This window comes from Talpa europaea (genome assembly GCF_964194135.1).
Source record: "Talpa europaea genome assembly, chromosome: 5".
Classification (NCBI taxonomy): domain Eukaryota; kingdom Metazoa; phylum Chordata; class Mammalia; order Eulipotyphla; family Talpidae; genus Talpa; species Talpa europaea.
Genome location: NC_140071.1, coordinates 112,175,131 through 112,188,121, shown reverse-complemented (window position 1 = coordinate 112,188,121; position 12,991 = coordinate 112,175,131). Strand labels below are relative to the sequence as shown.

The following is a 12,991-nucleotide window of genomic DNA, read 5'->3' as shown; positions in this document are numbered from 1 at the left end:
ATTTCTTTATACGAGAGCTGGGATGTATAAAGGTGTGGGGGGTGAGAGAATTCACCAGAGACAAAGTGGGGAACAGAACAGGCAGATCTACTGGAAATACACTGCTGAGGGGAGCAGCGGGCAAGACAGGAGAGGTCTGCTGCGCCATGTGGGTAGCTCCCTGGCTGGCCATCAAACTGGTGCTGCAGTGGCTGTGGATAGCTTCGTAGGTTGTGTCTTAACCCCTTGTACCACTAGGGAGGCCCCTGAGGTGTATTTTTTGCCTATCACAGTGACTGATGGGGCAAGGCAAACTGTCACTGGGTTTTTACACGTTAAAAAAAAAAAAAAAAAAAACTACCTTCAATACCAATAGCATTCACTGGGAAACAAAATGACAGCTACAAAGTTTTCATAAGTTGCACCTTAAATACTACCCTCTTCTTAGAGGACCTAGTGAGAAGAGGGCCAGGGGATATATATACATTGATAGAGAATATGGGTCTACTAAGAAATTTGCTAAACCCTAGTCTACAGTAAGTTCATGGGTTTTACTGCATTCCAGGCAGGCTTCTCTCTCCTACAGCATTTGGGGCTAGTACACAGCTGCAGTGCAACTTACCCCCCCAGAAGAAAGGAAAGGGAAAGACCTGATGGAGGTTGTTACCAATGTAGAAGGCAAATTGTCTGCCAGCCTTTGTTCTCCCCTTACTAAAAATTTGAGGTGGTTCCCATTTCCCTCCACATCCCCCAGCTTCCTTGTGAGTGGGCTGGCCATGGGACTGTTGGTCTAGAGTGGGAGTAGAATGTGTGCAATAGTTGGCCTCTCTGCCCTTCTAAATAGGGAAGCTGCTCCTCTTCCCTCTCTGCTCTTCCCACTTGCCAGGAAAGGATGACAACTTGAACCACAGCCCCAGAGCTAGAGAAGTAACCTGTAGAGACGTCTACCAGTTAGATCCTCGGGTAACTACACAAAGCAGAGCCAGCTACTCACTTCCATCTTATTTAAGACACTATACTTTGGAGAGATTGATTTTTGGCCATTCTGAAAATGCAACTGTAAGTTGCCCTCTCAATTAGACTCCAAATAAATATCTGGTCTCAACAGAAAAAATAGTGGGAGAAACCTGAATGCAGCACAACTCCTTTTTAGGTATATTTGAGTCCCAGATACACATACGTAGCCTACAAAGAAATAAATTGTATTTAACAAGCACAATACATTACAAACAGGCAGTAAAGAGTGTGGAGGCAGGGAGCTTTATTGTAACTTTATCTAATACAATATGTACATGGTCATGTTCCATGTAGTCAATATTCAACATGGACAAAGTTGGCTTCATTAATTTCTCTATTTTTTCTTTGTCTGCAGATTGTACAAAAGGGAAGGCGGTTTCTTGGTTTTATAGGCCACACTACCCTTCATGCGCTTTCCTTTGATGTTAACAATATGTGGTAAGAGAGGGGGCCGGACTGTCAACACTGTTCCTTGAGGTGTGTAGCCTCGGAGGTGCAGTCTGTCCTTCAACTGAGGTGTCACTGCAACCCAACCTATGTAGGGCATGTGACAGAACACAAAATCATGTTAGCAACTATTTTAGTAAAAATACCAACTGAAGCTCAAAATGGTGTAACAAAGTAGAATACTGCTCTCTTTCCCACTTTTTTTTTTTTTTACAAAGCATAAAATGCATTTGTGATAAGGTACACATTTAAGGTTGTATTTTATGAATCAATTAGTACGTATTTCTTAAACGTTAACTCACCCAGCTTCTGTGAGTTAACATACTTGTCCATAAGATACACAATCAGTAGGCTGCTTTATTCACTTTTAAAACAGTGACTGGTATAGAATTACCTGCAGAGGAAAACTTGATGTCTGCCACAGCTTCAGAATCCCCAAGTCCTCCTTCTACTATAATGTCTTCAGCAATAAGAGGGGGAAATCCTGCCATCCGCTCTTTTCCACCCATTGGAACCTTCCATTGAGATAAAAGATGTTTGGAAATTTAAACTAAATTCCTTGTAAATATTAACAGTACCCAAAATCACTGATAAGATAGTTCTGTGTGGGATCAAAATAAACCCTTTTAAACATTTAATTGTTGGGAAAAAAAAAACCAAATCACTTCTAGGTCAAACAAAAGGCATAGGGAGCTCTGTGCTGAGACATGTGGGGTGTGCACCTGGAGTGACAGCCTGATAGCAGAATCTTGTTTTATTAGTTTACACTGTTTTATAGCCTCCCATAAAACTTCACATGGAGTAACGTTGGGCAATTAAGACAACCTACTTCCAAATACCTTAATTCTTATAGGCCTAGCTGGCTGCAAAGCTTAATCTCTGCCTCATTACAAGTCCAGGGGACATGTATAATGGGTAAGATTCAGTTTTATGTTTATAGATGCTTCCATGAGTTAAAAGTAACTGAATAATAACTTCTAACCTCAAGGACACCAGATGGTGGAAATAACATACAAATTTCAAGGTAAGAAACATGGTGAGAGGCATCTACAAAGTAGATGGCTGGGGAGGAAGAAGCAATGAATATGTATTGATCAAGGAAAACATTAATGATAAAGCAATGTCTGACCAGCATTTTGAGAAATAGGTCAAAGTTACTAGGTAGAAAGGTTCTGGGGTAGCATGTGCAGACACACAAATTGGAAAAAAGGATGATCCAAGGAACTGTAGTTTAATTGTCCAGAGTATATCTTGTAGGTGTGTTCTGTGTGTTTTAGTGATGAAGCTATCTGTTTAGACTGACTTCTCTGTTTTATGAGGTTACTAAGGAATTATAAGCAGGTGAGAGAACAGAGGTAAGAACAAAAGAGATTACTGTGACCTGCTATGTATTTTGGAAAGATTTACTTCAACCTTAGCAATAGTGACGTTTTGGGCTTAATAATTCTTTGAAGGGAGGGAAAAGGCTATTCTGTACATTGTAGGATTTTTAGCAGCATCCCTGCCCGCTACTCAGCATCCATCAAGTTGTGAAAACTAAAAAAGGTCTCCAGGCATTACCAAATATCTCCTGGGACCAGTGTTTCTCTGCTCTATAGAATCTGAAGTGGGATGGGAGGAGGGCGATAAAAAATGGAAGATGGGAAAAAAATTCAAGGATCTTGAAAACAGCCTAATGAAAGCAGATTACAGCCTGAACTGTAAGGTTGGACTCAGATAATTAGGAGGCAGGACTATGGCTTCAGAGGTAAGAGAATATGCAAGAATGAGTCCCAGAGCAGCCTAAGAAACCATCTGTGCCACCCAGGGAGAGTCCAGGGCTTGCTGCTTTGGAAAGTATCAGTGATGTTCATTCTGAAAACTACACAGCTATATGGGGCTAGAGTGATAGAGTTCATTTTTATGAGAGCCCTGTTATATAAGTTTTCATTCATGCAGGTATTAAGCTGTATTTCAACTTGTATATTAATATTTTACCTAAAAAGTGAGCAAATGTAACAGAAAAATTTAGTGTAGAAAAATCAACAGATCCTATATTCTATATTGCTGGCTGCTTCTCTGCACTCATCCAGCTTGTAAATCCTATAAGTCTTTGGACTATTAACTTGAAGGCTATTGTAACAGTAATACTGGTCTTTCTTAGGGAAAGCCAGAAAGAAGTATTTACCTCTCAAGTCAAGTTTACTTGTTTTTAATCCTTTTTGAAGAAGGGTTTTATATTTTATATTTTGATTTATTTTCAGCTGTATAAGCATCAATGAAAACTAAATCCCCTCTGTAGAGTGCCTGGTATTTTTGCAACAGATGTGTTTCATCACCACCATCAATTGTACTGAGGATAGTAACCAGCAACTCAATCCTCTACACAATATAGAGATAAAGGAAACTTGCCTAAAGCCATATAATTTTGTTCAGTGGAGGTAGAGTGGAGCAGGCATCTGAACCCGGGCAATCTAGCTCCAAGGATCTTTTTTTTTTTTTTTTAAAGATTTTATTTTATAAGAAAAAAAAAATCTTTTTTTAAAAGATTTTTTTTTTCTTATTATATGAATATAAGAACTGGGGTGTTGGTGGGTGAGTGGAATCACCAGAGACAGAGTGGGGAGCAGAACAGACAGACTGAATAAATACATTGCTGAAGGGAGCAGCGAGTGAGATAGGAGAGGAATTTGTGCCATGTGGGTTAGCTCCCTGGTGGGGGATTTAACTCATGTCACAGTGGCTGGTGAGAGCTTGATGGTGCTGAGACTTTTACCCCTGCACCACCAGGGAGGCCCTCCAATGATCTTAGCTATTACCTAACACATGCCAGCCAACCATGTGTCTTGCAAAAGAGCTGAAAACAGCTCCCACTCACTGCCTTAGAACAATTTCAGTGGCACAGTAAGGGGCAACAGGAACTACAGAGTATGGGACATAAGAAGCAGAAGTAAGCTTGATGAAAAGGAATAGGCAGGACACTATTTTGTTTAGTTTTTCTAAAAATGAGAGAAATTTTAAGAGTTACAGGTTGATGGAAAGAACTAGAAAGAAGGTCAGGAGAGGAGAGGTGAACTATAGATGTCTGGGATTGAGGATCTGAGAAGAGATTCTACCCAAACAGGGCTTCTCAACCGCAGCACCACTGACATTTTTGAGCAGATTTTGGATCAATCTTAGTTGGGAGCGGCTATCTTGGACACTGCAGATGTTAAGCTTGATGCCTTGGTTTCCATTCCAGGGTTCCAGGGCCATTTCCCAGTTGTGAGAAAATCTGTAGCTACTCTTCATTCATCTTTGTCCAAATCAACTTTATGTAATGATGTGGCTAGCTAGACATTTAAAATGTGGTCAGTAAAGAATTTTAAACTTTATTTGTGACTTTATTTATTTATTTTAAAAGATGTATTTATTTATTTATATAAGCACTGGGTACAGTCAGACGTGCAGGAGGGTAAGAGAATTCACCAGAGCCAGTGCGGGGAGCAGAACAGGCAGACTGACGAAGTACACTGCTGAGGGAAGCAGGAGGTGCGGCAGGAGAGATCTGTGCGCCATGTGGGACCCTCACCGGTGGCCGGGGATCGAACAGGTGTTGCAGAGGCTGAGGGCAGCTTCGCAGCCCAGTGCTCAACCACTGCGTCACGGGGGAGGCCCTTGTGACTTTATTTAGACTTAAATAGCTACATGTAGCTATACTACTGGGCAATGTAGTCTAGAGCTAGCAGTCCTGAAGCTACTCCAGGGTGAGTGCAAACCAATTTCTCTTTTCTTACCAAGCCCACTTGATAAGAACCCAAGGAATCCCAAGGGAGAAGATGGTGAGGGGACCTAGCAAAGACAATTCTGTCCAACAAAGGCTGTCCTGGTAGGGCTATGGGAGCAGCATGGTGTATGTCACCTAACCATGCAATCATTACTCAGGTGTCTCCTCACCTTGAGCAGTGTATGACCCGCATGCTTCTGATAAACAGTCTCTGCCTTGTCCAAGGAAGTAATGTGCACTGGAAGTAAATTGGAAGCCACAACTGTAAACCAAGCTGACTGATTTCCCTAAAGAAAGGGAGAAGTTATTTTACACAATTAAAAACCTGCAAAACTAGCTACAAGATACAATCCCTGCAGCACCCCTAAATTATGCTCCCTCTATAAAGCTATGGTATGGCAGTATAATTCAAGTATATTAATGACTAAAAAGGAGATACAGTATCATAGAAGCAGCATATTTCAATTTATGTAAAACTATAATTTCTTCTATAGGCTTGTTGATACCATTTTAAAAAAAGCTTCATTATCAAAGAAAAGAAATTACTGTGTAACTATTCTGTATAAAGCTGGGTTAAAAACATTCTGTGGGCTTTAACGAAATATATATGGGTTTTAAGTGCATAAGACCCAATTTCCAACAAATTAAACACAAAATCCAACAAATGTGCTAACAGCAGTGACCTATCAGTTACATTCAATTTTACTGGACACATTTCATTTTCCTTTTTCTCCTCCCTTTAGTTACCGGAGGAACAGTTCTATAGATACTCTGAATGATAGAGAAGACGTTCTGTAAATAAGTACCAATCAAAAGTGTACCTATATGGCAGTGTATTATAGGATATAAGTAAGTGTGGAATTTATTCAATGTTCATTAACCTTGTCCCTACTGGTCTAACTTATGATTTCCACAAAACCACAAGATAGAGAGTATCTTTTCTAAAATGCCAAGCTGTATGGGGCATTAAACATTCTACTAAAGATGTATTTTTAAAACCTGCTACCTTTTGGGGTTCATTTCTTTTCTTCCTTAAAGTAAATTCCAGTACTAAATCTCTCTCTTTTTTTTTAATAGTACACTTTCCTTACCTGAAGAAAATCTATGCGGCCGATAGCACCCAAAAATAGAACCATTCCTGGTTTAAGAATAAAAGTTCTTGGAGTAATGGAATGCGTTGGTAAAACAATATTTACTTCTTTTTCTGTTAGAAGATTTAAAATCTGTGAAGCAAAAAATTTTTCAGATTATTTTTATTGAAGGTATGATAAATTGTGATTTAGCTGTAAAATAGGTGATGAAAGTAGACTTCAGGGCCTCCCTGGTGGCGCAGGGGTTAAGATGCAACCTATGAGGCATTCTGCAGCACAAGTTCGATTCCCAGCTGGCCAGGGAGAAACCCACAGGACAGGACAGACCTCTCCTATCTCGCCTGCTGCTCCCCTCAGCAGTGTACTTCAGTCAGTCTGCCTGTTCTGTTCCCCACTGTGTCTCTGGTGAGTCCTCTCAACCCCCGCACCTCTGGCCTCTGTGTCTCTGGTGAGTCCTCTTAACCCCCGCACCTCTGGCCTGTACCCCAGCTCTTGTATGCATAAATAAATAAATCTTTTTTTTTTTTTTTTAAGATTTATTTATTTATTTATGTGTTTGTTTGGTTTATACATGCACTGGGTACAGTCAGAAGCGCGGGAGGGTGAGAAATTCACCAGAGCCAGAGCAGGGAGCAGAGCAGGCAGAAGGGCCAAAGTACACTGCTGAGGGGAGCAGCGGGCGGCAGGAGAGATCTGCACGCCATGTGGGACCCTCCTCCAGTGGCCGGGGAGCAGCCGGGAATCGAACCAGCGCCGCAGAGGCTGCGGGCAGCTTCGCAACCCAGCGCTCAACCACTGCGCCACTGGGGAGGCCCAAAAATAAATAAATCTTAAAAAAAAAAAGTTAAAAGAGCTATGACTTGGGACACCAAGTGGAATATAATCCTGAGAATGAAACTGTAAGTGATCCTGATGAGGCACTGGAAGGAAAAGTACGTAAGAAACCAGTGTTATTTCATAGGGAGAAACACGTAAGAGAAACACATAAGAAACTAGCATTAAGCAGATTCAGGACTTTGATTTAGGCTGTGTGTGACCTGGACACATTGCTGAGTCAATCAATGATTTGAGTGATGACCAAAGTGTTTAACAGTAGAGAAAGTTGTGAGTATATGGGATATAGGTTGAATTTAACGAGATGAAAGCAAAGTTTTCAAGGCTATCGTGCCACTGGATTGAAAAGATGTGTAAGGGGAAGACAGGTAGAGCCAACTCTTTTCTAAATTAGGTTTATCAGAGGGCTCTTACAGAAGAAATTCAGTTCCAGTGCCTTATATTAAAAACAAAAACAAACAAACGAACAAAAATCAGAAAACCAAGAGGCCTGGATTGATGACTAGCCTATCTCTCAGGGACAAGATAATTTGAATAACATCAGCACAGTAGGTTCAGTGTTTGTTGGATGAGCTAATGGAACAGAAGGGTGGAGTCGGGAAGAGTAAGGACATTGTACTTTAAAATATTTCAAGGTCTGGCAAGGGAAAAAGGTTTTAAATTTGTTTTGTACTGCTTTGAGGAACAATGGATACAAGTTACGGGGAGACCATTCAGCTCAATACAAAGAGGCCAAAGACCAAAAAGGTGACCTTGGGAGGTGAAGTGACACTGCTTCAGCTGATGGTCACTCCTTACTCCAGTTCAAACTGGACGCCCTTTTGATGGATACATTAGAGGGAATTCAAGCATGGAACAGGTGACTGGACTGCTTGAGATTTATGATTTCTTCCAAACTGAATATCTAGGATACTGTAAATGTCTTACCTAACCAACGTGAAAAAGTCACAATAAATAAGTGGGTTGTGAGTAGTGAAGTCTACCAACTAGATCATAGACCTCGGCAGTTCATGTCTTGAATTGCTTTATGAATGAATCAGAACTGAGTCTAAAATGAAAATATGTCAATCTACCTGTTCTGCTCTCCACGGTGTCTCTGGTGAATCCTCTCACCCGCCTGCACCTCTGGCCTGTGCCTCAGTTCTTGTATGCATAAATAAATAAATCTTAAAAAAAAAAATGAAAATATACCTCCTTTCCTGGGTTATCCCAATTAAGACAGTACTTTTGCAAATTAAAGTCAATGTTTCTAAAAGAAATCAAGAAATAAAATACATACACAATTTTCTTTTATAATTCCAGGAGTGTCATAAAACCAATGGGCATCTTTCACATCCTCTAGGGTCAATTCTACTTGTTTGGTGGGTTTATCTGCAATCATAACAGGTTCATTTTCCATGTCAAAGGCAAGTGAGTCAGCATCAAACTCAAATGTAGCTTCATCCTTCTGTCCTTTTGAATATAAGAATGTTCTGCCAACTCTTCCTAAAACAAGTTACATTTACAGTATTAGTTACTGCTTTTTAAAAAAATTAACATTTATACACACACACACATATATCACATCATGTTCATTTTTGTACAATATTTGATTTCTCCTCTCAGGTGTACTGCCTGTAACATTCCCACCACCAATTCACCTGTAAGCCATCACCATAGCCCCTTGTGCTCTTCCCTCCCCTATTTTGATCCCTCTCCCTCCTCCTTCCCTGCAGACTGTCTCTGATTTATAGTTGCCTGCTAGTTTTGTTTTTTTATTATTTTTTCTTGATCCCTTATTTGGTTCCCCTATATTCTTCCTATAAGTGAAACCATCTGATATTTTTCTTTTTCCTTCTGACTTATTTCACTGAGCATAATCCCTTCCAGCTTGTTAGTCACTCACTGCTTTAGAGCTTTGACTCCAGATAGATTCTTTTTTTTTTTTTAAAGATTTATTTATGCATACAAGAACTGGAGTATAGGCCAGAGGTGTGGGAGTCGGGGGTGATAAGACAGAATGGGGGGCAGAACAGGCAGATCCACTGAAATACAACCTGAAAGGAGCAGCAGGTGGGACAAGAGAGGTCTGCTGCTTCATGTAGGCCAGCCCCCTGGCTGGGGATTGAACCTTCATAGTGCTGTGCCACCAGGGAGGCCCAAGTATGTGATGCAGCAACAAAGTGTATGTCTCACTCTGTCCCACCAGATAAGCCCCCTCATTTCCTTGCTTTACTTACCCTATAGGCATGGCAAAGAAGATAACAGCAGAATTGTTGACCAGAAGGTGATAGCAAAAGCATGCTCTGGTAACAAAACCTCCAGATGCTTGTGTTGCAAGGAAGGACATTGCTAACCCTTGCCCACTCCCCACTTCTACTCCCTGTTACTCTGGATCAATACCCCTGCACACTGTCAAAGAGCAGGATGGTGGTCTTTCAGACACTACTCTGCTGCCCTCAATTTGTTGACAAATTAAGCTACTTTATGAAAGACAACAGTGATACCTTTGCTCCTCCCCCCAAAAGCAATGGGAGTCAGCTGTGTATACTGGGGGAGTGGGCAGAGTGGAACAGGGGGTGCAGGATGGAGAAGGGTTGGAATCCTTTTTAGTAAAGGAAGGTTGAAAAGAGATACCAAGGAAAGGGGGACAATCTAATTTAAAGCTGTTGAGTGGAGTCAACAACCTGTGTTAGTCTGTATTGCATTAAGACTATGTTAGTGAAAAAGCTTGCTGATGAAGGCCTGGGGTAGGGGGTAGGGGGTGCGGGAGGTGGGAGAGTGATTGCATATATCCTTTCCTAGTTTTCTCCAAGCATTTACCATCTCAATTTTCTTAGCACACTGAAATCTAGGTTTCTAAACAGCTGCCTCACCTCAAGGGCCTTTATGTTCCAAAACAGGAAGGCAGCCTCTCCCTACAAAAACTGGCAAGGTCCAGACAGAGTGTTTCATGTTGCTCAACAAAGGAATTCAGCATATACTCAACACAAGACACATTTTCCTAACATGCTTACCTACTACATAACCATGCTTTTTCAAGAGATTGAGTTGATTTTGTTCTTGCTCACAAAGATCTTCTTCAGTTTTAGCTGCATCTTTTTTAAGCCTTTTTTGCCTTTGAAACATTCTGTAAGGAGTTGGATTGCAAATGGGAAACTTCAGAAGGTTTAAAGTAGTACCTGAAATACCAAAGAATATATCTAAAAAAATATTTTTAATAAACATTGTAGAAAAAAAAGGGGAATAAGAGGAAAACAAACATTTTGAGGAGCTACACTGTCGGGTACTGTGGTTTATTTTACTTAATATTCATGATAGCCTCTATAAAACCATTCTTACTTTACATATGAGGAAATAGGCTCAGAGATTGGCTCACAAGCTGAGTCAGGATTTGAACCCCAAATCTGAAGGCCTGATTTCTTTCCATTTTCACCATACTACTATGCAGCATAAAAGTACTTCTGTGTATGAGTCAACCCAAATCCAAGACAGAGATGATCAGTATGAAAGTTAAGAAAATGGTTTCAAAGGGGAAAAAATGTGACATCTTTACCAACTGTTAAATCATTAACAGGGTTAGAAAAGACCCATCAGTTTATTAAAGTTACATTTTTCAACGAAGCTACACATCATATCGCATTAGTGAGTTATTCAGATGTTAACTGTGAATATGGTACGCTGATCTCATGAATAAACCCAAGATATGAAGACTAAGATTCAGGGGTGGATGGAAGCTCTGAAAGTAAAAGGACTTTCCCAGAAATACACAAATAAGTAAGCTACAAGAGAAAGCCCGAGGAGAGCAGCAACTTTGCTTTGCTTCCCAGTTTCCTTCCAGTGCTAGAAAAGTGAAGGGATCGTATTCCATGAATTTCTATTAGAAAATTACCACCACACATCATGAAATTCTAAGCCTCAAGCTGACACATAAGAAATATGTCACCAAAGTAGAGAGCTGTTAAAAGGAAGGCTCTAAACAGTCTCTGGTGGACATTAAAGGGACCTATCAGGTGCCTGGGTCAAAGGCAGACGTCCAGTTTCTTAGAAACACCTAGAGAGTGAGTCTTCCAGGGCTCACCTGGCCAAGGGGAGATGGTGGCTCGGTCGATAGCCTCAGCACCCTTGGCGATGCAGTAATCGGACTCCAGCAGCGTGTTGAAGAGAGTGGACTTGCCCGCGTTGGCGGCGCCCACCAGGTAGACGTCGCCGCGGTAGCGCCAGGAGCGCTGAAGCGCGGAGATCAACTCTTCGACTCCATAGCCGGTCTTGGCGCTGATCAGTCGAACGTCCCTGAGCACCGTGCCGCACCTGGCCGAGGGATCTGCAGTCTGCTCCCCGTCCCCTGGGCCCTTCTCGCCGTGAGGTGACCGTCTTCGGCCGGGGGGCAGCAGGAGACCGGCGCGGGCACAGTCGTCCCACAGCCGCTCCCGGAGCCGCTGCCGGTAGCCGGCGGCGTCCTGGGGCAGCAGGTCTACCTTGTTGCCCAGCACGATCAACTGCTTGGGTCCCAGCAGGGCGGGCAGATCGGGCAGCAGGGCGTCGGGCAGGTCCAGGAGGTCCACCATGTACAGCACCAAGGAGGGCCCGGGGCGCCGAAGCGCGGCGCTCACCACCTCCAGGTACCGCTCGCGGCTCACCTGCAGGCGCAGGGCGCGCCGGTGGTGCACCAGAAGCCAGCAGCGCTGGCAGACGGTCCGCGAGAGCCCGCCGCCGGCCTGCGCCGCCGCACGGAGGAACTTCTCGCCGGGAAGGTAGCCGGGCACGCCGGGGTCCTGGCTGTGCAGCTCCGCGCCGCAGCCCGAGCAGTTCAGGCCGCTGGGCGCGACCGACGGGTCGGGGAGCACCGCCGCGGGGTGCTCCAGGTGCCTGACCCGCAGCTTCTGCTGCCGCAGCTTCTGCTGCCACCGCTCCTCGCGCCGCTGCCGCTTCAGCCGCTCCTCCTCCTCCTGCAGCCGCTGCAGCTCTCGGAACTGCTCGTGGAGGTCCGGCTCGGGGTCCGGCTCGGGGATGTACTCGGGGAACAGAAAGCGCTCCTCCGCGTCAGGCCTTCCTTCGTAATCCCTCGGCGCCGTCGGGCCACGGGGAAACCCAGGGCCCAGGCCCGACGGGAACCGGGAGGCGGCGGCCACGCATCCCTCGAGGATCGGATCTCGGAGCCCAAGGCGCGCGGCGGCGGGAGCGCATCCTCGCAGCCAGCGGCCCAGCAGCCGGCGGCTCAGGCGTGCAGGCAGCATGGGGGTCGCGGCCCCGGGGAGGGGGCGGGGCCACCACACGCATGCGCGTTGAGGTGCGAGGCGCGCGTGGAACCCGAGCGCAAAACCCGGGATTACCTGTTCCGGTTCCTCCTCTCGCGTCCAGTCCCGTGAGTTCTCGCGAGAGAGGCGCGGCTGCCCCGTGGTTGTGGTACAGGCTCCGGGGACCATGACTCAGTTAGACTCTGCGTGGAGAGGCAACGGGCTTGTTTGCCTTTCAAGCGCGCCACGCTGGCACGGCTCGCTCTCAACAAATGAATGTTTTTTGGTCTTGAGATGTGCAGAGAAACAGCGTGGAATGCCGGGGATTTACGCTCCAAGTTAAAATCTTTTATTAATAAGTCCTTCTTGTGTGGAGAAAGAAAAACTTTCATGATTGAACGCGACGCTTTGTAAGAGCCTCGTTCCCATCAGCCTAGCATGACCCCACAATTTGCGCGTGCGCAATTCTCTCCCCTAACTTCAGCCTATTTTTTGCGCAGGCGCAGATCCTAGGTTGTCTTTGGGGGCGGCCCTGGCGGTGAGACGCAGAGCATTCTGGGAAAGTCGGAGACGGAAGTTACTTCGATTCTTGCCCCCGCGGCGGTGGACGCGGCTCGCCTCTCTCTGATTTCAAGCTAGAAGCTCGGAAACCGTTCGCCAAT

General features: G+C 44.3%; 1 protein-coding gene across 1 annotated transcript; it reads right to left on the bottom strand.

The window, feature by feature from the left end:
* Positions 1-1,330: 1,330 nt before the first annotated feature.
* On the bottom strand, positions 1,331-12,329 carry NOA1 (nitric oxide associated 1; the record flags this gene model as incomplete). The annotated part of the gene is made up of 7 exons (XM_084233560.1): positions 1,331-1,530; positions 1,838-1,958; positions 5,359-5,475; positions 6,280-6,411; positions 8,393-8,598; positions 10,110-10,274; positions 11,174-12,329. 7 exons carry the CDS (start codon positions 12,327-12,329, stop codon positions 1,331-1,333), a joined length of 2,097 nt encoding a protein of 698 aa, XP_084089686.1.
* Between the last annotated feature and the right edge of the window lie 662 nt (positions 12,330-12,991).